We start from the raw sequence: 25092 nt of genomic DNA on the forward strand, positions 1-25092 counted from the left end.
CCATCTCTAATCTACTCCATAAGCAAACAATCCACTGCTCTGACTTTCTGTGAACACCACCCTCAAGGCCCATGATGTGCTGCACATTCTCTTTCTCTCCCCTTCTCCTGACTCAGTTCTTCTCAAAATGTAAATTTTTTTATAAAATGTCTGGATATAGGATTCCCCCCCTCCCCAAAAAAAATGGCATCATGTAAAGTGACATTTTTTTTGTACAATACATTTGCAACAATTCCAGGAAATTACCCCAAAGATTGTAACAATTCTAATTTATTTCTGACTGCACAATAGTCATCTGTTTGCACAAAAGAATTTCAAACCCACACAACTCTGTAGAACATGGGCACATTTACAGTTGCTCAAAGCACTCAGAACAAAAGTTTGACAATCTCGGGTGGTTTCCCAGACTTCCAGAGAGTTCAAGCCACTGTACTCAGTCAAGACATTGACTGTTACCTCCATACACAGGAACAAAAAAAATCAACAACCAAAGCTTCACTCCACAGTCACAATCACATTGTTGATTCTGGCTCACAGGCTTTAGATCAACATCAGGACAAGAACAAAGTAAATTACTGGGCTGTATTATTCTACTGCAATGTCAACATTAACTCAGTTAGTTAGTCATACAGTTCACCACTGAAGAAAATGATTAATTAATGCATTGAAGTTGTTCAAGATCTGGTTGTTTAAAACAGAGAAACTATCTAAAAGTAACAAATAGTAAAATAAAAACATAAAACAAGATGGGACATCTCTGCCACGTACAATGTCCCTCGGTCCACGGTCTTTGACAAGGTCCCATATTGAAGGCTGGACCAGAAGGTCAGATTACATGGGATCCAAGCTGAGTAATGGAGGTTTGATACTCAGATGAAAGACCCATGACCAGTGAGTGTTGTAGGGATCAGCGGTGGGTCCATTGTTGTTTGTCAAATATTAATAACTTGGATAACAATGTTGAGTGACCGAGGACACCAAAGCTGGACAGTAAAGATGATTATCTAAGATCACAATGGGACTGGAAGAGTGGGCCAAGGAATAACAGTTGTGGCACTTTAGTTGGTTAAACTAGGACAGGATATGGACAGTAAATGGCATGGCCCTGGAGAGCGTGGCAGAACAGAAAAACATGGGGTAAAGTACATAGTTCTATAAAAAAGGTGATACAGTTGGAAAGAATGTGGAAGGAGGTCTTTGGTATGCTTGCCCTCTCTGGTCAGGACACTGAATACTGTACAGGGTCAGGAATGTCATGTTACAACTGTGAAACAGCACTGGGGAGTGATGATGGGAAACCATCATATGCTGGAGAAGCTCAGCAGGTCAAACAGCATAATTTATGTAGCAAAGATAAAAGATACATAACCAACGTTTCAGGCTTGATCCCTTCAACAAATACGAGCAAAGATGTTAGGACACCCATCTACATTTTGTTCATACCGCGATGAAGGCCTCAAGCCCGAAACATTGGGAATGTATCTTTGCGATTATAAAGTACACTGTTCGACCTGTGGAGTTTCTCCAGCATTGTGTTTTTCACTTCAACCATGGGGTCTCCAGACTTCCATGTTTTACTTGGAGCATTGTGCACAGTTCTGGTCCTCCAGCTACAAGAAAGATGTTAAAAAGGAAAAAGATTCCTGAGAACATTATCAGGACTGATAAACTTGAATTAAAAGGAGAGTCCAGGGTTTATCTCACTGGAACGTAGGAGACTGGGGGGGGCTAACAAAAATCTACAAAATTCTGGGAGTGCAAGTAACAGTATTTTCCCCCAAGAGAAGGACAGAGTGTTAAAAAGAAAGAGGAAGATTGAAAAGGAAACCTGAGGGTCCATCACACAGAGAGAGGGAGAGAGAATTCAAAAAGTATTGAGACAGGTACATGGATAGGAATGGGTTAAATGTGGGCTAAACACAGGCTAATGGGGCGAGAGAGGTCAGCATGAACAAGGTGGGCCAAAGACCCCGTTTCTGTGCTGAAGAACTCTAAAAAAATTATTGAGACTCGGACAACTGGCCAGAACGAATAACTTCAATGTTGCCACTTGATAAACGAACAACTAACACTTTCAGGCTGATATCTTACGCAATATAATAATCATCACACCCTTCTTCTGGTTTCGAGGGCATTCCATAAAGTTGCATCATTGCACCAACACTACTCCTGATCTCACTCCAGAGAAGCACAAAACACCATGCAAGGATGTTCCACACCAGAAGGACCCAACCCACAGTGACCTTCTCCAGTCCAACCCTCCAATCATTGCCCAGTCTCATCCCAGCTCAACCCAACCCTCCAGCCACCTGCCTGGTCTCATCTCAGCTCATCCCAACACTCCAACCCCTGCCTGGTCTCACCCCAACCCTCCAAACCAAGCGTGGTCTCACGCCAACCCTCCAACCGCTGCCTGGTGTCACCCCAACCCTCCAACCCCTGCCTGGTGTCACCCCAACCCTCCAACCCCTGCCTGGTGTCACCCCAACCCTCCAACCCCTGCCTGGTGTCACCCCAACCCTCCAACCCCTGCCTGGTGTCACCCCAACCCTCCAACCCCTGCCTGGTGTCACCCCAACCCTCCAACCCCTGCCTGGTGTCACCCCAACCCTCCAACCCCTGCCTGGTCTCACCCCAATCCTCCATCCACCGCCCGGTCTCATCCCAGCTCACCTCAACTCTCCATCCACTGCCCGGTCTCATCTCAGCTCACCCAAACCCTGCAACCCCTGCCTGGTCTCACACAAACCATCCAACCCCTGCCTGGCCTCATCCCAGCTCAACCCAACCCTCCAGCCACTGCCTGGTCTCACCCCGACCCTCCAACCCCAGCCTGGTCTCACCCCCACCCTCCAACCCCTGCCTGGTCCCACCCTCCAACCCCTGCCTGGTCCCACCCCCACCCTCCCACCCCTGACCGGTCTCACCCCGACCCTCCACCCCCTGCCCGGTCCCACCCCCACCCTCCACCCCTGCCCGGTCTCACCCCCACCCTCCAACCCCTGCCCGGTCTCACCCCCACCCTCCCACCCCCACCCTCCCACCCCTGCCTGGTCCCACCCCCACCCTCCACCCCTGCCCGGTCTCACCCCCACCCTCCAACCCCTGCCCGGTCCCACCCCCACCCTCCACCCCTGCCCGGTCTCACCCCCACCCTCCAACCCCTGCCCGGTCTCACCCCCACCCTCCACCCCTGCCCGGTCTCACCCCCAACCTCCAACCCCTGCCTGGTCTCACCCCGACCCTCCAACCCCTGCCTGGTCCCACCCTCCAACCCCTGCCTGGTCTCACCCCCACCCTCCCACCCCTGCCTGGTCTCACCCCCACCCTCCCACCCCTGCCTGGTCTCACCCCGACCCACCCACCCCTGCCTGGTCTCACCCCCACCCTCCAACCCCTGCCCGGTCTCACCCCCACCCTCCCACCCCTGCCCGGTCTCACCCCCACCCTCCCACCCCTGCCTGGTCTCACCCCCACCCTCCCACCCCTGCCTGGTCTCACCCCCACCCTCCCACCCCTGCCTGGTCTCACCCCCACCCTCCAACCCCTGCCCGGTCTCACCCCCACCCTCCAACCCCTGCCCGGTCTCACCCCCACCCTCCCACCCCTGCCCGGTCTCACCCCCACCCTCCAACCCCTGCCCGGTCTCACCCCCACCCTCCAACCCCTGCCCGGTCTCACCCCCACCCTCCCACCCCTGCCCGGTCTCACCCCCACCCTCCCACCCCTGCCCGGTCTCACCCCCACCCTCCCACCCCTGCCCGGTCTCACCCCCACCCTCCCACCCCTGCCCGGTCTCACCCCCACCCTCCCACCCCTGCCTGGTCTCACCCCCACCCTCCCACCCCTGCCTGGTCTCACCCCGACCCTCCCACCCCTGCCTGGTCTCACCCCCACCCTCCCACCCCTGCCCGGTCTCACCCCCACCCTCCCACCCCTGCCTGGTCTCACCCCGACCCTCCAACCCCTGCCCGGTCTCACCCCCACCCTCCAACCCCTGCCCGGTCTCACCCCCACCCTCCAACCCCTGCCTGGTCTCACCCCCACCCTCCAACCCCTGCCCGGTCTCACCCCCACCCTCCCACCCCTGCCCGGTCTCACCCCCACCCTCCCACCCCTGCCCGGTCTCACCCCCACCCTCCCACCCCTGCCTGGTCTCACCCCGACCCTCCCACCCCTGCCTGGTCTCACCCCCACCCTCCAACCCCTGCCCGGTCTCACCCCCACCCTCCCACCCCTGCCTGGTCTCACCCCGACCCTCCAACCCCTGCCTGGTCTCACCCCCACCCTCCCACCCCTGCCTGGTCTCACCCCCACCCTCCCACCCCTGCCTGGTCTCACCCCCACCCTCCCACCCCTGCCTGGTCTCACCCCCACCCTCCCACCCCTGCCCGGTCCCACCCCCACCCTCCCACCCCTGCCTGGTCTCACCCCGACCCTCACACGAGGGTGGGAGCCGGAGTGACCACCGAGCCCGGTCGCACACGCTGCCCCCGGCCCCGGTCGTTGCCTTGGCCCCAGGCCCGGACCTTGCCCGCTGCTCCGGCCGCCCGGGCCGACATCTTGTTTCCCCGCTCAGGCCGAAGTTGAAGCAGCGCCGCCGGCCGGGCTCCTCACGCCCGCATCCCCAGGAGGCGAGGGGGCCCCCGCCGCTCGTTCCGCCGCTCCCTGCGACTTCACCTCAACTCCGACCCCGCTTCACCGGCGCTAAACAACAGGGCCCCGGGCCTTCGATCTCCCACCAATGACAGCGCGCGCCTGGACCAGCCCGTTTCACGGCAACCGCCGCTGACTGACAGGCCCCTTCCACGCCCACAGCCCCACCCCCTGGCTGATTGACGGCCGCGCGCCGCCTGGTCCCGGCCAACGGTTCCCTGGCTCTCTACCCCTCCTCCGCGCGGTCCCGATGCCCGGCCACTCACTGTCCAAGGCCACCAGCATCAGACTTGAATGACTTTCTCGGGGCAGGACCCCCTGACCACGCGTAAATTTAATCTTTGCTTTCTGTCCAGGACACAACACTCTCACCCCAACCCTCCAACCCCTACCCACTCTCACCCCGACCCTCCAACCCCTGCCTGGTCTCACCCCAACCCTCCAACCACTGCCTGGTCTCACCCCAACCCTCCATTCACTGCCTGGTCTCACCCCAACCCTCCAACCCCTACCCACTCTCACCCCAACCCTCCAAACCAAGCGTGGTCTCACCCCAACCCTCCAAACCAAGCGTGGTCTCACCCCAACCCTCCAACCACTGCCCACTCTCACCCCAACCCTCCAACCCCTACCCACTCTCACCCCAACCCTCCAAACCAAGCGTGGTCTCACCCCAACCCTCCAAACCAAGCGTGGTCTCACCCCAACCCTCCAACCACTGCCCACTCTCACCCCAACCCTCCAACCACTGCCTGGTCTCACCCCAACCCTCCATTCACTGCCTGGTCTCACCCCAACCCTCCAACCCCTACCCACTCTCACCCCAACCCTCCAAACCAAGCGTGGTCTCACCCCAACCCTCCAAACCAAGCGTGGTCTCACCCCAACCCTCCAACCACTGCCCACTCTCACCCCAACCCTCCAACCCCTACCCACTCTCACCCCAACCCTCCAAACCAAGCGTGGTCTCACCCCAACCCTCCAAACCAAGCGTGGTCTCACCCCAACCCTCCAACCACTGCCCACTCTCACCCCAACCCTCCAACCACTGCCTGGTCTCACCCCAACCCTCCAACCACTGCCCACTCTCACCCCAACCCTCCAACCCCTACCCACTCTCACCCCAACCCTCCAAACCAAGCGTGGTCTCACCCCAACCCTCCAAACCAAGCGTGGTCTCACCCCAACCCTCCAACCACTGCCCACTCTCACCCCAACCCTCCAACCCCTACCCACTCTCACCCCAACCCTCCAAACCAAGCGTGGTCTCACCCCAACCCTCCAAACCAAGCGTGGTCTCACCCCAACCCTCCAACCACTGCCCACTCTCACCCCAACCCTCCAACCACTGCCTGGTCTCACCCCAACCCTCCAAACACTACCCACTCTCACCCCAACCCTCCAACCACTGCCTGGTCTCATCCCAGCTCATCCCAACCCTCCATCCACTGCCCACTCTCACCCCAACCCTCCAACCACTGCCTGGTCTCATCCCAGCTCATCCCAACCCTCCATCCACTGCCCACTCTCACCCCAAACCTCCAACCACTGCCTGGTCTCACCCCAACCCTCCAACCACTACCCACTCTCACCCCAACCCTCCAACCACTGCCTGGTCTCACCCCAACCCTCCAACCCCTACCCACTCTCACCCCAACACTCCAACCCCTGCCTGGTCTCACCCCAACCCTCCAACCACTGCCTGGTCTCATCCCAGCTCATCCCAACCCTCCATCCACTGCCCACTCTCACCCCAAACCTCCAACCCCTGCCTGGTCTCACCCCAACCCTCCAACCACTACCCACTCTCACCCCAACCCTCCAACCACTGCCTGGTCTCACCCCAACCCTCCAACCCCTACCCACTCTCACCCCAACACTCCAACCCCTGCCTGGTCTCACCCCAACCCTCCAACCACTGCCTGGTCTCACCCCAACCCTCCAACCACTGCCCACTCTCACCCCAACCCTCCAACCACTGCCTGGTCTCATCCCAGCTCATCCCAACCCTCCATCCACTGCCCACTCTCACCCCAAACCTCCAACCACTGCCTAGTCTCACCCCAACCCTCCAACCACTGCCCACTCTCACCCCAACCCTCCAACCACTGCCTGGTCTCACCCCAACCCTCCAACCATTGCCCACTCTCACCCCAACCCTCCAACCACTGCCTGGTCTCATCCCAGCTCATCCCAACCCTCAACCACTGCCCACTCTCACCCAAACCCTCCAACCACTACCCACTCTCAGCCTAACCCTCCAACCACTGACCACTCTCACCCCAAACCTCCAACCACTGCCTGGTCTCATCCCAACCCTCCAACCACTGCCTGGTCTCATCCCAGCTCAACCCAACCCTCCAATCACTACCCACTCTCACCCCAACCCTCCAACCACTACCCACTCTCACCCCAACCCTCCAACCACTAACCACTCTCACCCCAACCCTCCAACCATTGCCTGGTCTCATCCCATCTCACCCCAACCCTCCAACCACTGCCCACTCTCACCCCAACCCTCCAACCACTGCCTGGTCTCATCCCAGCTCACCCCAACCCTCCAACCGCTGCTCACTCTCACCCCAACCCTCCAACCACTGCCTGGTCTCATCCCAGCTCACCCCAACCCTCCAACCGCTGCTCACTCTCACCCCAACCCTCCAACCACTGCCCACTCTCATCCCAACCCTCAACTATGAAACCAGTCATAGCAGATTGGAGGCGTTGCAGAGGGATCTGGACCAGATGGAAATGGGCTGCAAAATGGCAGATGGAATTTAATGCAGTCAAATGCAAGGTGTTGCCTTTTGGAGGGACAAACCAAGAAAGACGTACACGGTAAATGGTCGGGCCAAACTATTATTCTGTCTAATCAGACAGACCTGCACCAAATCTATAATATTTAATATTTCTCCATCCATTTACCTGTCCATATTTTTTTAATGTTAAAATTGAGCCCACATTCACCACTTCAGCTGGCAGCTCGTTCCACACTCCCACCGCTCTCTGTGTGAAGACATTCTCCCTCATGTTCCCCCTAAATTTTTCCCCTTTCATTCTTAATCCATGTCCTCTGTATCTCACCTACCCTCAGTAGAAAACACCTACTTCCATTAACTCTGTCTGTTCCCCTCATAATTTTAAATACCTCTATCAAATCTCCCCTCATTCTTCTATGATCCAGGGAATAAAGTCCTAACCTGTTTAACCTTTCCCTGTAACTCAGTTCCCGAAGTCCAGGCAACATCCCAGTAAATCTTCTCTGCACTCTTTCTATCTTATTGATAGCTTTCCTGTAGTTTGGTGACCAAAACTGCACACAATTCTCCAAATTTGGTCTCACCGATGTATTACCAAATGTTACCAATGACATCCCAACTGATTTACGAAGGCTAATATACCAAAAGCTCTCTTCATAACCCTATTTCCTGTGACTCCACTTTCAGGAAATTATGTATCTGTATTCCCAGATTCCTCTGTTCTACTGCACTCCTCAGAGCCCGACCATTTACCGTGCATGTCCTACTTTGGTTTGTTCTTCCAAAATGCAACACCTCACACTTGTTCCGTTGACTACCTTGTGTTCTTACTTGGAAGCTATAGTCCCTGCAGCAATTCTGATGCACCAGTACCGCTGCCTGTGCCACTTCAGCACCTGTGTTCCCGCTCCTGCAGTGTTGCCCTTGGCTCTGTTGTCAGAACACTGCCCCTGCTTCTGTATCAGTAGCATGTCACTACAGTGCTCCTGCTGCTCTCGGGATGCCTATGATGCTGGACTCCCTAAAGGGTCTTTCCAACTGAAGGATTAAAATCCAGGGTGAAGATGGAGAAAAGAAATTAAAATATAAACCTGCACCATACTGAGCCCAAGAGCCTTGTTCATAATGTACCCAATCTCAGTTATGGTAGGAAATGTGTCAGGAAACTCTGAAACCACAAATGTTTCAGATACAACTTCCTGTGGTTTTCTACCTTCCCTTCTAACAGAGAGCTCCGCTAACCAGCCATCATTTGCATCTGATGTTTTCTATAGAGCACACATGTCAAACTCTGGCCCGTGGGCCAAATTTGGCCCGCGGTATAATTATATTTGACCCGCAAGATCATATTAAATATATATTAGAGTTGGCCCGCTGGCCGCCGCGCCAGTATAGCACATGCACACTGAAGGTGAAAATGAAGACGCCGGAGGTGTGGAGGGATCTCAGAGTCCCGAATCCCGGGGATCGGAGCGCCGCCCTCAGCCCGCCCGGCTCCCGGACACACAGACGCGGCTGGAGTTGGGGACCATCCTCGCTGGGTCTGCGCTTCAGCGGCGACACCGGACCGAACGTCTCGTTGGCGATGCCTTCCCCCTCGCTCCGTGCGCGGTGGACCCTGCCTCCTGCTCCTTTTGATGGAGATGAGCCCGGCGCCGTGAGATCGCAGTTTAATCCCTCTCCAACCATGGGAGGGGGGTGGGAGCAACGCGCTCTTCTCAGCCAATTCCTCCACCGCCCCGGACGCTGGCGTTTCAACGGGGGGTTCGGGTGCCTTCGTCAGGCGACCGACCTGTTGGTCCAAGACAAGGGGAGAGCGTACAAACTCCACACAGACAGCACCTGAACTCGGGTGAACGTGGAGCTGCGACCCCACATTCCACATCAGGACTGTGTGTAAGACTGGGAGCAGTGAGACGGAAGCTTATTTTGTTCCTATGATTTAAGCCTTTCTTGGGGTGGGGGGGGGGTCCTTCTCTGATCACTTGCCTAACAATTAACCTAATTAGATGTGGAGTTACCACAATACAACAGTTCTCAACCTTTTTCTTTCCACTCGCGTCCCTGTGCCATTGGTGCTCTGTGATTAGTAAGGGATTGCTTAAGGTGGTCTGTGGGTGGAAAGAAAAAGTTTGAAGACCACTGCTTTAATCATCCCTCATTGACTCGTCATGTGCACAGTTTCAGAACTCCAAAGGAAATGGGCCAATAACAATGACAATGAAAGAGTTTATCCAAAACTATTATTAAACATTTATTTTAATAAGAAAAAATTTAACATTACATATGTTGAAAGAAGAGAAAACATGCAGATGTTGTTGAAAATTTTCAATAAATATTTAGTTCGGCCCTCGACTTAGTCCAAGTTTTTAATTTTGGCCCTCCGTGAATTTGAGTTTGACACCCCTGCTATAGAGGTTCATCGGATGAAATAAAAATAGCAGGTTACAAGGTAGGAAGAGTTTTGTATATTTTGCTTTGGTAGGAATATATAGCTAGGCACAACATTGAGGCCAAAGGGCCTGTAATGTTCTATGGCGTTGCCTGGTTTGGAGGGCACAGGTTATGGGAGAAAAAATGGACAAACGAGGGTTGTTCTCTCTCCACCAGAGGAGGCTGAGTCATGAGAGGCATTGGTGGAGTGGATGGTCTAAATCTGTTCGCCAGGGAAAGGTGTCACACACTGGAGGATGTGTGTTTGAGATGAAGAGGATGAAGTTGTGTATGGGGCATCAAGAGTGGCAGGTGCCAGGAATGTTGATGGAAACATTTAAGAGGCTTCTGGCTATGGAAATGTATCTATTGGGTGCCAGCAGCAGAGTTTTCATTTGATTTAGACATCAAGTTCAGCACAGACGTATAGGCCAAAAGGCCTGTTCTTGTGCTCTTCTGTAATAGATATTCCATGTATAAATTCTTAGAAGTCGCTGTCAATTGCTCCTGGAAGATGCCAAACCTCTGAGAAAGCATAGAGTTAATGAAACAGGTCATAACATCCAGCATCAAACTAAAAACTGAATTCATTTTGAAATACAATTGAAATGTAATTTCATCTTTCCCTCACTTTCCTTGCCTGGGGAGAATTTCCTTCAAGCTGAATGCCCTGCACACCTTCCTGTAATGCCCACAGTATTCCAAGTTTCATATCATTGCAAAACAACCTCCTTACTTTTCTACTCAATGCCTCATCCCATGAAGTCAAGCCTACCACATGCCTTCTCTACCACCTGATCTACTTTCAATGAGCTTATCAACCTAGACTCCAGACCCCTCTATACTCAATTCCTTTAAGCATCCGACCATTTACTACATAAATTTCCCTTACATTTCACCTCCCAAAGTGCAAAACCTTTCTATTTTCGACATTTTCCAACATCCATGAGAATCTAGAATTGTAATCCACGTGGTGAAAATGCTTACGCAATAGAGTGATGGAAGCAAGACAGAAATTTCCCATTTCTGGAATAACCTGCCTTGATTTCCAACTCACCATTCATTCTATTGAAAGTCTGGATTGCTCAGTTCATCATTATTCCCCGATAAAGGCAGAATTATGGTCCCATTTGTTCCACTGACCAGGAAAATCTCCAATTGTCTCTTATCAGGAAACATGAATGAGCTCCTTTGTTGCAACCTTCCTGTGACACTAACAGAAGGATTTCTGACAAACAACAGAGAAAACCTGCAATCGATCAGCAGTGGTTGTGTTTTCAGGGAATCCCGAATGGCTGGGAAGTCACTGACATCACAGTAACTATTAATAACTTTGTATATTTTGGCAGCAATTTTTATTGTCAGCTCAAACACTTTTGCAAAGAAGCTCAGACAACAATAAATTATTTGATAAGTATATCCTGCTGTATGTTTAAGTTATAAATGAATGATCTTGTATGAAATTGAACATAAGCCATAGAAATGATGGAAAAGGGCCAGGAGTAAAGTGTGCGCTTATGTGCGAAGCCCCTTTCACACTTGCATCCCAATAAATTGGCCGTTCCGTGTCCTAGGATAGGAATGGAGGTTTGGCTTTTCATACTTGACCACTCCTAACTGGGATGCTGAACGCTTTCACGCTTGCAAGGAGCCATCCCCGGGGTTATTGCTATTTATTGCATGTACTTTCCTCTCTCTTTCTCCCGCTGAGACTTTCCCACGGCAAAGTTTATACCTTCATTTTAATCTTTTCTTCCTCACATTCCTGTACTCACACAAACACTTGGGTAATTTCAATCCCACAATGCAATTACATGTTCTACACTTGCCTGACTGTAATGCCGGCGTCTTCAGACACCGGGGATTGTACTCGGGGTTGAGGCCGTCAATCTCCAGTGTGAGATGACGTCATCTGACACCAGTGTTGAGCTGATTTTGCTTTCACACCAGACACTTTAAAGGCCAATTGGCCATTAATTCCTGGGGTCACTTGCAAGTCTAAAAGGGGTTTGTGTGTTTGTGCGCATGTTTGTGTGTATGAGTGTGTGCATGTGGATGTGTGCCTGCACATGTGCCAAGGTAGAGTTGCATAGATTCATCTGAGGTTGCTGCCAATTTCACCTGAGTGTGCATATTTATATTAATATATCCATATGTGTGTTTTCATCTATGTTGAAATGTGTGAGGAGATGAGTCATGATTGAAGCTGTCTCACTGTCTAGGGGCTGGATTACTCGTTTCACACATTGTCAAAATTACAACCACATTTCTGTCTGATCAGCAAAATGCTGCTTTACTCCTCAACAAATCCATTAACTCACGGAGCAGGGATGGAAAGGCTACGGACACACTTCCCATCTCTACAATAAGAAGTTCCCAGGAGAATCCAAAGTCATCCCTCAGTAGTGTGCCTTGGGTCTCTGATCATAAGGAAACAGAGCTTCAGGATGTCTAAATAAAGGAGTTGGACAAATGCAGATGGCTTTCTCACTTGCTCTCTCTCTCTCTCTCTCTCTCTCTCTCATCAGCTGAAGGTCACATTCAAATTCAACAAAGCTCTCTACGCTTCCATTTTAAATCACAAAGTGACTGTCAACTTGTTGGCAGAATAGGAACCAGTTTATAAAGAAAGAAAATAATAAATTAGGTTGTGACACCAGCAGGCTGCACTAGACAACTCATTTTTTTTAAAGGTTTGCTTCCTGAAAAAAAATTGGGGATTATGATAGACAACTTCAAGTTGAACACAAAGATATTTCAGATTCGCTGTATCTCATAGGAAGTTGGTGAAACATTATATTAACTTTTATTGAATTTAGTGTGATTATCCCATCGCGTTGCTGACACGTTGCATCAGTTCAAATGACCTAAAAATGTTTTGCCACTGATTTTTGTTTGTACTCAGCATCTGATGCCTCTAGTGTCAGTGTCAAACAATAGTTGGCCGGCATTGGTGGATTCCAGTTGCCCTGATACTGCTTTTCTATGGTCACAATGTCTTGATGAAACCTTTCACCGTGTTCATCACTGACTGCACCGAAATCAGCGGGGAAACCGTCCAAGAGCGAATGCAGAAAATGAATTTTCAATGCTACGTTGCGCTTCATTGTTTTGTATGTTTGAAGTAGACTTAAAATATGACAGGAAATCACAAAAATAGGTTTTATCTAAAAATTGGTGTGTGATAGGAAAATTTTAAATGGAGTGATTAAACGAGGAAAACTAGATGTTGTCGAGGGACATGAGATTTATTGGTTAAGACTTTATATTTGAAGCAGCATTTCTTAATAGGATCATAGAGAACAGTGAGGATTCTGTAACAAATGATAAACTACTATCCAGTTAATCATATCCTACCAAATACTGATTGATCATAGCATTCTTGGTCCAAACACTGACAGATACATACACAACTTTACTTTCAAATAGATGTCCACATGGGCAGCGAGCAGTGCCCTGCTGTGCTATGAACCTGCCATGAACTCTGAACCTACCATGGACCTCAGTGGTCGTGTTGTCTGGCACTGATCTGGGAACCAGGGTATCAGGAATGCAGTTGAGTTTCCCCATTGTTGAATGTGGAAGGCTGCCGGTGTGAGCTCTTGTTGACTGGCTGCACAGTGCTATAATATAGAGCTGACTTGTCGGCTCAGTGAAGGAGGATCGCTAGCTGGGGAATGGAAGCAGCTGGCTCCTTATGTCCACAAAGCATCCAGATCCTGGTGGAAGTGGACTGATGGAAGGCCCTGTTCCCCACTCTCCATGTCTGACTGTCCAGCTCTCCCCAGTCAGGAGATTGCTCACATGGGAAAACGAGTTCCTGAGGGATGGAAATTGTCCCTGAAGTGTAGGTGAGTGGTAGAATTGGGACTTTGACCCTTGTGCCTCTGTGACAAAATTTAATAAGGAGATGGGCAGATAAAATTTGGCAGGAAGAACAAATGCAGGGAAATGTCAGAATATTCTTTGGTTGGAACAGCAGAAAAGCACAAGATTGGATAGTGACGACTTTTACAGAATGCTGTGATATTGAAAGATATTGCCATTCTTGAACATGAAACATAGGAAATTATTATGTATGTGTAGCAAATAATTATGAAGGCACTGCACATGGAAACATCACTGAAGGAATGATTATTTTCCATATTTTACCTCTCATCCTATCAGAAAAGGTTGGGCTCCCTTTGTTTCACCAACATCCATGTCCAATGGTTCATCCACAGAAATTTCTAACAGTTCTTGCTCAAATGAAAGCCACTTTCAGGTGATGGTGACTCATGTATGAAATAGAGTAGGAGGAAGGAGAGCGGGACCGCCAGCGTGCAGAGGTGACTCTGGAGCAGGAGAGATCGCTGCTCAGGGAGCTGAAGAAGGAATTCGTCTATCGTTATTGAATGAAGATCTACCGGGACCAAGGCCTGAAGAGGGCGCACAAAATCAATGAACCGGTGCGGACTCGAAAGGCCAACATGGCCTGTTTCCGCTCCGTGAATGGTTATATGGTTATATATCTTCAACGTGATGTCACCAGCAAACATATTCTCCTGTCCCTCCCCTCTCAGCATTCCATGCCTCGGATGCTCTATCTCTACAAATATCCAGTCTTCCTTCCCAGGGAACCACAGGGATACAAAAACTAGCCCCTTTACCTCTTCCCTTGGAATTACCCAAAGCTCCAAAAACCCTTTCCAGATGGAAGAGCAATTTTACTTCATTCAGTTAAGGTTTTGCTTAATTCTGAGCTCACAACTAGGAAGGAATGGTTAGCGTAGTGGTTAGTGTGACGCTGTTACAACACCAGTGACTCAGGTTCGAATCCCGCACTGTCTGAGAGGAGTTTGTACGTCTTCCCCATGTCTGCGCGGGTTTCCCCCAGGGGCTCCTGTTTTCTTAAACCTTTCAAAAACGTACAGGGATTACTGGCTAATTGGGACATTTAAGTGGCATGGGTGGAAGGGCCTGTTACTGAGCTGAATGTCTCAAGTCTTTTAAAAATGTGGTCTCCTCTACCTTGGAAAAATCAAATGCAGATGGACTGACCACTTCACAGAGTTCATTTCATAAGGATGTCCCTGAGTATTCATTTAGGTCCCTTTAATTCTCTTCCTACTCCCTGTCCAACATTGTAAAGGTCGAGGTTCCATTATTGTCATGTAATACTACATTTAGAATTTAACATACATGAAATTCTCTAAATTTTGTCGACCGTAAGGCAGAGAGTCACCACTTTGTCCAGTGCCCCTCACAGAAACCTACACCCCTCCAAGTACTGAGTTCAACATACCACACCATTTGTCGATAAACCACTAAACAACTTCAGATACCAACTATTCTACACTTGCTCCTCTAATCATAAATGCAGCTACATTCATCTCCTCTTTTTCACCTGCCACCACCAATCAGGCTCTTCAGGTCTCCACCCGATCTCAGGCCTTCCTTTTGTTCCCTCCACCCCTTTCTCTACCCTCTGTTACCCAGCTCAGCGAACTGTTAACTCTATTTCTCTTTCCACAGATGCTTCGGGATATGCATTTGCTGGTTTTATTTTAGGGTGTTTTCTGACATGGAGAATCCGGAATCTGGAATAAGGGGGCACAGGTTTAGTGAAAGGTTCATCCATTTAAGACAGAGATGAAAAGTAATTCATTCTCCCAAAGGATCATAAATCTTTGGAATTTTCTATAGCAAAGAGGCGTGGAGGTGAAGTAACTGAAAATATACAACCAAAACGGAGAGAGATTGGTTTTTCAACCACAGTGAAGTCCAAAGGTTATAGAGGGCAGGCAGGAACTGAAAGCTAAAATCAGATCAGATATCTTCATATTGAATGGTTAAAAAGGGTGGAGGGATTCCCCATTCCACTGCTGTTCCTACCTATGGGTCGAAAGATCATCATGTTGGAATACAGTCTGTATTTTTGGAATCTGTCTTGATGCACAGAATCACAAAGTATTTATAAGGAACAAGCATTTATCCTCTCCACAAACACCCTGTCAAGACTTCTCAAGAACTTATAACCTTCTTACTCTTCCCAACACCAGGATTTCCAAGCCTAGCCTGTCCAACCTTTCTTTGGTGGAAAGTCTAGCCACGTGATATCAGAATAACAGAGTGAGTGATACAGCATGGAAACAAGCTCTTGGATGGCCCAACTTGTCTGTGCTGAGCAAGGAGCCTGTCAGAGCTGGTGCCGTTTAACTGTGCCCAGCCCACATCCATCTGAAACATTTCTATCCAAGTTGTTGTCTAAATGAATGTTAAAACATTGTAATTTTGTATCGGCCTCCACTGCTTCCTCTCACAGCTTGTTCCTCCTATCAAGGTTCAGATTTACTGTCAGAGTCACGTATAACCCTGAGATTCCATTTCCTGCAGATCAGGGAGAATTTCTATTTATCAGTAGTGCAAAAAAATACTGGACTAAAGATGCATCCACATACACAGAGATGCAAACAATAAGCCTGTGCAAACAAACTGCAATGTAAAAAGAAAATTCAATAATAAATTAAGTGCAAAGTAAGAGTTGTGGGGGCCTGGAACGCTTTGCCAGGGTGGGGGTGGAGGCTGAAACATTAGGGGCATTTAAGAGATTCTCAGACAGGCCCAAGGATGGAAATAAAATAGAGGGTTATGGGGTAGGGAGGGTTTAGTTTTTTTTAAAAGGAAATATATGGGTGGAAAGGTATTTTTAAAAGGCTGTCATGATTCCAATCTCACCCCCAAACTGCTCTTTTTGGAATTACAGATGTAGGTCGTCTCCCTACTTCTGCTTATCGAGTTGTAGCTTTTTCTACACGATGAGCTGGAAGAGCCATTTTACTTAAATGGAAAGTCTGATTCTCCGACAATATTTCTCATGTTATGTCTTTCTCAAAGCGAGAAAAAATAATAAGAAGTCGTAATTAACTCTTCCTTTCCAGACCTAATATAATTCTTGCTGGTTTCATTATCTGGAGGTGTGGACCCTCCGGTCCGGTTTTCAACTATTTGACAGATCCTCGCGATAGGGCCACTTGCTCAGTTGTTTTTTTTAGTAGATTAGTTGGGGTTTTTTGACATATTATAAATATTTCTTTATCTCTGTTTTCTTTGTTCGCAGAATCATTTCCATTTTCACTTGTTGGAATTTATATAGATTTATATTTTGTAGACTTGGACATCCCATTTTATTTGTTATGTCTATTCTCCTTACACTGAGTATATTACACATTGTTAATAAAAAAGACTGAAAATGTAAAAGAAAGGAATATATGGGTCGGAACAAAATCAAGGCCTGAAGGGCCTGTCCTGTGCTGTAGTGTTCTATGTTCCTGAACCTGGTGGTGTGAGTCTGGTGGCACCGATACCTCTTTCCTGATGGCAGCAGCGAGAACAGAGCATGTGCTGGGTGGTGGTGGTGGGGGGATCCTTGATAATGATAATTGATGATGATTTAGTGTAAAAGGTGCCTCTTAGCACCCCCCGCCCCCCCCTTCTCTTTAACTTTGCCTCTAATTTGAGACTTTCCTCCCCTTGGAAAGAGTCTGTGACCATTCACCTCATAATTTTATAACTTTTATGGTTCTGCCTCAGCGTCCTTTTCTCTGGGGAAAACAAGATTCAAGATTCAATTTATTGTCATGTAATAAAGTCAGTGAAATATTACACAAAATTTGTTTTCATCTTCTGTAAAGCAGACAGATTCTCCGTCAGCAGAAATTGCCTAAAACACCTCTTACAGTCAAAGAAAGAGAAGCCAAGGAGTCCATGGATTCGGCTCCAGAGCTCTTGCAGTTTCACAGAGCCCAGTCCAAAGCATCAGGAGAGCCTGAGCCCCAAATCCAAACCTCCAATAGGATTATGAACCCTTCAGTACTGTCTCGCATTCCAGTTCTGATACCTGGTGCCCCTTCAGCCAGTCTCCGCTAGTCCATATGCCCCGTGTGTTCTTCAGCCTCAGAACCCCTCACTGGTCCACTGCCATGGTCACCATCCCATGGGTCATCTCCTCCTTTTCTCCTTCTCAAACGGGGGAGGGACAACTCCTCAGTCTTCAACAATGCCCTTTGTTAGCGAGGGGAAGTGTCCTCTCCGATCCACCCTGTCAACTCACCGATGAAAAGAGATCCAACGTGCTCAATCCTTCTCATATCAATCTCTTCATTTGAGGAATGAACCTAGTGAAGTTTCTCTTCACTACCTCCAATGAAAGTTCATCTTTACGTAAATAGATAGAACAAAACTGTGTTCAGATCTCCACCTGCTGTCTCACCACCGCCTACTTTCATATTCCATACATATTGCCATAAAGACCAACATTCCGTCGTCTTCCCCATCACTTGCAGAACTGCTTTGCCCATCTTTACCATTTTATTTCCTGTGATCTCTAGATCCCTTTGCACCACATTTAGCCATCTCTCTCCTTTTTAGTAATAATTTGCTTCCTCAGTCCTCCTTCCTGAGTGGATATTGTCAGTAGTGTCAGGAGGGTTGGTGTCACCCAGTCTGATAACTCATGGTGTCACCACCCCCTCCCCCCATGGACCTCCCATATCAGACCATACAGAATCTTTTGTACTAAAGACCACCACATTGTAGCTAAAACACCAGAAAATTTGACAAAAGCAGCGACTATAAAAACACCAGCAGCAATGAAAACAACAGCATGTGCCGGTAGCGCGGGCAGACGGAAGCGTTGTCATTGAGGAATAACAAAAGCTCTGACCAGAGCCCATTTGAAGGTCAAAAAGTAAATTAGCCGAGAGTTTTAGCCATGTAGGTATATTGATCCATGTAAACTGGGCTTACGAAAAATGTTCTTGTTGTTATAACTAAGTACAGGGATATTTTTATTAAAAAATAATAAATTTATGCTAAAATGCTGCTCAAAAATTTTATAGACAGTCAATTTGGTGTTCCTGGGGGCCCTAGTTTCCTCCCACCATTCAAAACGTACAGGGGGTGTAGATTAATTACCGAGATAGAGGTGCACCAAAGAAGAGGTACAAGGACTGCTTAAAGAAATCTCTTGGTGCCTGCCCCATTGACCACCGCCAGTGAGCTGATCTCGCCTCTAACCGCGCATCTTGGCGCCTCACAGTTCGGCGGGCAGCAACCTCCTTTGAAGAAGACCGCAGAGCCCACCTCACTGACAAAAGACAAAGGAGGAAAAACCCAACACCCAACCCCAACCCACCAATTTTCCCCTGCAACCGCTGCAACCGTGTCTGCCTGTCCCGCCTCGGACTTGTCAGCCACCAACGAGCCTGCAGCTGACGTGGACATTACCTCTCCTTAAATCTTCGTCCGCGAAGCCAAGCCAAAGAAAGAAAGAATTAGGCGGCATGGACTCGTGGGATGAAAGGCCCTGTTACCGTGCTGTATGTCTAAATTTAAATCTAAATATTCTGCTAATTTGCACCAGCTTACACAATAAAAATGTATTCATGGAATATATATTTTATGAGCAAGCTCAAACCTAACTAAAAATTAAACACATTGGTGTCTCTGGAATCACATTTAGACCAAGACTGTAAAGATGGCAGATGTGAACTACAAACTTCATGAACGATACAAACTTTTTATTCTCTTGATGTCGCGATTCTTTTCCAGTGAAGTCTCAGTGCAGAATGAGGCAAATCCTGCAGCAGGGTTTGCTTCTGTGATGCTGCACTGCCCTCTGCTGGGCGGTATTTTAATTTCCTCATTGCTGATCCTGAGGGGTTCATTGATGATTCCCAGTGGTGTGGAAACTAAATCTTCATTTTTATTACATTTAGCCATTCAGCAGGGTAACAGGCCCTTTTAGACCACAAGCCTGTGCCGTTCAATTACACCCAATTGCCCTACAACTCAGGGTAAATTTTTTGGGCCAGTGGGAGGAAACCAGAACCCCCGGGGAAACCCATGCAGACACGAGAGAGTGTACAAACTCCTTACTGACGGCGCCGGATTCGAACCCCAGTCCCAGTCGCTGGTTCTGTAACAGTGTTGGACTTACAACTACGCCAACCATGCCGCCCAAGGACAGGATTTATGAACATTTGGAGAAGTCCAGCTTGGCGTCGGGAGGGGAAGGTCGTGCGTCACGAGCCTTCATTAAAGTTTTTGAGGAGGTAACAATAGAAATTGATGAGGGCAGGGCAGTAGACATGGTCTACATGATGAGGTAGGGCGGTAGACATGGTCTACATGATGAGGTAGGGCGGTAGATGAGGTCTACATGATGAGGGCAGGGCGGTAGATGAGGTCTACATGATGAGGGCAGGGTGGTAGATGAGGTCTACATGATGAGGGCAGGGCGGTAGATGAGGTCTACATGATGAGGGTGGGACAGTAGATGTGGTCTACATGGATTTTAGTAAGGCATTTGACAAGGTCCCCCAATGAGAAACCCGTTCCCCATCAACGTGATCTAGCAGGGTCGTTGTCTGAAGAGGGTGCACAAAATAATTGAGGACCCCTTCCATGCTGCACACAGCATCTTTCAGTGGCTCCCAACAGGGAAGAGATCCAGGAGGATCAGAGCCAGCACCACCAGGCTGAGGAACAGCTTTTTCCCACAGGCTGTGAAAATGGTGAACGACCAAAGGAACTGCTCACATGCACAGAACAAAATTTATTTATTTATTTTTATAGATTACTACTTGTCCTGCATGTGTCCTGTTTATCTGTATGTGTGTTATGTCTGGTTGTGTGTCTGAGTGTTTTGAAATGAGGATCAGAGATCCCTGTTTTGTCGGGTTGTACTTGTACAATGGGATGGCAATAAATTTGACGATTCTAAAAACCACTTTCTCCCAGACACCTGGCTTACTGGATGCTGGGGTCCTTGGATGCATTTCTCTCTGAATACCTGTCCTGGATAATTAGCTTCCTGAAAGCCTGATATCCCAGACATTTGGCTCCCTGGACACCTAGTTCAGTTAGCACTAAGCTTTCTTGGGAGCTGGCATCCTAGACACCTAGTTCCCCGGTAACCTGCCACCATGGTCATTGCCCCAGGATAACTGTTTCACTATGCACGTACTTCTCTGGATAATTGGTTACTGGACACCATTTTTATGGAACAACATGGGTTCCCAGCCACCGGACTACTGAATATCTGCCTCCCAAACATGAGTTCCCTGCTTCTTGGATGCTAAACTTCGTAGGTACCTAACTCCTTGCACATCAGCCTCTTTGTACAATGGCAAATAAGGCTAATGTAAACCTAATGACCAGCTAATTATTGGCCTCAATGGATTGAGCATGGGAATTGGGATGTTTTGGTGAAGTTGAATAAGACATTGGTGAGGCCACATTTGGAATATTGTGTGCAGATTTGGTCACCTAACTACAGGAAAGATATTAATGAGATTGAAAGAGTGAAGAAAAGATTTAGGAGGATGTTGCCCAGATTTCAGGAACTGAGTGATAGGGAAAGGTTCAACAGGTTAGGACTTGATTTCCTGGAGCGTAGAAGAATGAGGGGAGATTTGATCGAGATATTTAAAATTATGAGGGGGGTGGACGGAGGAACTGTAGATCAGCTTTTTCCACTGAGGGTGGGTGAGATACAAACCAGAGGACATGGGTTAAGGGTGAAAGGGGAAAAGTTTAGGGGGAACATGAGGGGGAACTTCTTCACACAGAGAGTGGTGGGAATGTGGAATGAGCTACCAGTTCTATTTTAACATTCAAGAAGAATTTGGATAGGTACATGGATGGGAAAGGTATGGAGGGATATGGACTGGGTACAGGTCAGTGGGACTAGACAGAATAGTAGCTGGCACAGGCTAGGAAGGCTGAAGGGCCTGTTTTTGTTCTGTAATGTTTGATGGTTCTATGGTTCTTGCATTTCAAGACAATCATTATTTTGAACTGAGAGTACTGTAGTTAGAATAAAACAAAGCACTCACACAGAATGTCAATTCCCCTTTGCCAGGGCTTTTGCAGCATTGACTTTGAGTCTTGATATATATCAAAGATAGTCTTGGTTTACCTTGATCATGGTGGTCTCGTGCACCAAGTGACGGAGTGCAACCTGGACTCAACCTGTAGAAAAACAAAATGCATAGATTAGTTGCAGAGAGCGCTGCCTATGTACAGAAGAACTGGTTCTGTTTCAAGTTGGGAGGAGACGGCTATAATCAGTTGTTGCAAATATTGCCTTGTTCTCACATCTCCCGAGGATTAGTTCCGGAAGGTTCTGACACTCCCTTGGACATGCTGACGCAAGGGGCACGCTGAATTGCCTATTAGAACCATAGAACATAACAGCATAGAAAACAGGCCCCTTCAGCCCTTCTAGTCTTTGTCAAACCATTTTTTTGTCTAGTCCCACTGACCTGCACCCAGTCCCTAGTCCTCCATAACCCTCCCATCCAAGGACCTGTCCAAATTCTGCTTAAATGTTAAAATTGAGCTCGCATCCACCACCACAGCTGGCAGCTCGTTCCACACTCCCACCACTCTCTGTGTGAAGATGTTACCCCTCATGTTCCCCCTTTCACTCTTAACCCATGTCCTCTGGTTTGTATCTCACCAAGCCTCAGTGGAAAAAGCCAACCTACATTTATTCTGTCTAGACCCCTCATAATTTTAAATACGTCTATCAAATCTCCCTCATTCTTCTACACTCCAGCGAATAAAGTCCTAACCTATTTAACCTTTCCCCATAACTTAGTGCCTGAAGTCTGGGCAACATTCTAGTAAATTTTTTCTGTACTCTTTCAATTTCATTCACATCTTTCCTTCTGACCAAAATGGCACCCAATGCTCCAAATCTGGCCTCACCAATGCCCAACACCAATGTTACCATGTAGCAATTGTAACTGGAAAATGTTAAATGACACCTTATGATTACAAAGAATATTCTGCTTTTTAAAAAAATGATCTTGATTATAGAATGGAGAATTATTTTCTCCCCAATGCTGGTGTTTACTAACTGCACCTTGCACAGTAAATACGTTAGATGAAAATGTTGCATTTACTGAGAAACTTGTTTTTATCTTGAATTACAAAATCTTTTTGAATATTTTATCACCAACTACCTCAGCAAGTGTGTTAGATGCGATCATTCAAACTACAGGACAAAAAATGATTTGATCCACAGAAAATAAAAGGGCAAAAGATAAAAATCAAAGAGAATTTGCTGTTTAAACACTGACAAGCAATCGATTGCTACAGAAACACTGGACAAATAAAACGGGATTAAATCCAGTCTCTCATCTCACCCCAGTTCACCAAAATCAAAATAACGTTTGCAATGATTATTGCTGCATCTCCTATGAGCGTTGTGGCTAGAGAACACTGCTACAACGCTGTGATTATTCACTCACCACAGGGCCGTTCTGTGAGGCAGCACTGAGCTCCTGTTTGATGGAGTCACGCCCAGAGAAAGCTGCAACACACTCAAATATTTCTGATACTTCATTTCTTCAAGATTTCAAATGTGGCTGCAGCAACGTCGTAGCCTATTCAACACAGCAGGACAAGGCAATCCTCTCAGCTCTGGGAAGCGGCCATTGTACGAGATGAATCTAGTCTCTGCAGAACCATATCGTGATATGAAATTGATGTGGAAATTCTCAGAGGAAATGTGAAGGTGAGGCAGGCAATGGGCAGTAATAAACTGGTCGAGTATCAGCAGTTTGTCCCAGAGCAAACCTTGCCAGAAGCATTCATCAACGTCTCCTCACATGATTCAGACGGATATGATCATTCATAACTAAAAATATAAATAAAATCATAACACCTCGATGAAGGGCTCAAGCCCGAAACATTGGTTCTGTATCTTTATCTTTGCTACATAAAGGACACTGTTTGACCTGCTGAGTTTTTACTGAAATAAAATTAACCCGTGGATCTATGGTAATGTATTAAAACTCTGGAGTCCTGTGAATATTTAATGATATAGAAAAACAAATGGTTTCTTTTGTATTCAGCAAGTTATTAAGAAGTAAAGGCATGGACTCTGGCTACCCTCATGTGGCCTTTATCAATATAGCGTTGCGAGAGACCCACATAGAACGATTTAACTGCATTATTAAACACAGGTAAATTGGAGTACTGTCAGCCAAACTTCATTAGCCTTTCCATTGGAGCCAGTTGCCTGTCATTCGCTCTGCATTTGATTGAGCTGAGACTTGACTCATGACTATTCATGACATAGGATGCCATGGGTGCTCTGTGGTTAGCAAGGGATTACTTAAGGTGGTGTGTGAATGGAAAGAAAAAAGGTTGAGAACAACTGGTTTAAAGGGACATGGCATTACCACAGACTAGAATAGATCAAAGTGTCTGTCCATATAACTCTCTGTGTAAACAAGTCTTTGGATAGGCCTTGTTCATTCCCATCAGTCAGAGAAATGACGAAAAGGTCGTTGACCCAAGACATTAACTATATTTCTGCGTTTTTTCAGTATGTTTGTTTTTAACCAGTATCTGCTTTTATAGTTTATCCCTGACTGCTCAGACATCTCACACCCACACATGTTCATGCACTGAGCTGCCTGTCACTTCCCGTTCCTTCTCAGTTCTGGGGAACTTGAGGGAAGATTTGATTAGAATTGTCCAATTACATTCACCACAGTGTGTTCCTGGCAGCATTGACACTTGGTGGAAATCACGACTGGTCTTTCCTAAAATTAGTCGTAAATGATGGGTAACTGCAAGGAAGACCAGCAATGCTTCAAAGTGAACAGGTTGCACCCTAGATTATTGAATGGAAGTTATTGGAGATAACAGAAGGTTTGGACTCTCTCCATACCAGGAGTGCATTAGAACGTTGCAAATGATCATCAAAGAGTAGAAGAACATGCCTGGAGGACCGTAGAACATTACGGCACAGTTGTGCCGACCCACATATTCCTACCCTACCTCATCACCCTCGATTTTCCAATCATCCACGTATCTGTCACAGAGTCTCTTAAACACCCCCAATGTTCCAGCCTCCACCACCACCCCTGGCAAAGCATTCCAGTCCCCCAAAACTCTGTGTAAAAAAAAAACTTACCCCTGACGTCTCCCCGAAACTTCCCTCCCTTCACGTTGTACTCATGTCCCCTGGTGTTTGCTATCTCCTGCCCTGGGAAACAGGCGCTGGCTGTCCACCCTATGCCTCTCAGAAGACCTCGATCAAGTCTCCTCTCATCTTTCGATGTTCCAAAGAGAAAAGTCCCAGCTCTGCTAACCTGACCTCATGAGACTTATTTCCCAATCCAGGCAACATCCTGGTAAATCTCCTCTGTACCATCTCCATAGCTTCCACATCCTTCCTATA

General features: G+C 48.0%; 1 protein-coding gene across 5 annotated transcripts in view; it reads right to left on the reverse strand.

Moving 5' to 3' along the window:
* Positions 1-25092, reverse strand: part of tjp1a (tight junction protein 1a) — a 162080-nt gene that overhangs the window by 134268 nt on the left and 2720 nt on the right. For 3 of the 5 annotated variants that reach the window (XM_069902363.1, XM_069902368.1, XM_069902362.1), the window contains exon 1: positions 4530-4789. In XM_069902363.1, coding sequence (XP_069758464.1) covers positions 4530-4562 — 33 coding nt within the window. In that variant the 5' untranslated portion in view covers positions 4563-4789. Of the gene's footprint in view, positions 1-4529; positions 4790-21727; positions 21864-25092 lie in introns of those variants that run through there. The other 2 variants (XM_069902365.1, XM_069902364.1) reach the window with 2 other exon arrangements.

The sequence above is a fragment of the Narcine bancroftii genome, chromosome 11 (assembly GCF_036971445.1).
Source record: "Narcine bancroftii isolate sNarBan1 chromosome 11, sNarBan1.hap1, whole genome shotgun sequence".
Classification (NCBI taxonomy): domain Eukaryota; kingdom Metazoa; phylum Chordata; class Chondrichthyes; order Torpediniformes; family Narcinidae; genus Narcine; species Narcine bancroftii.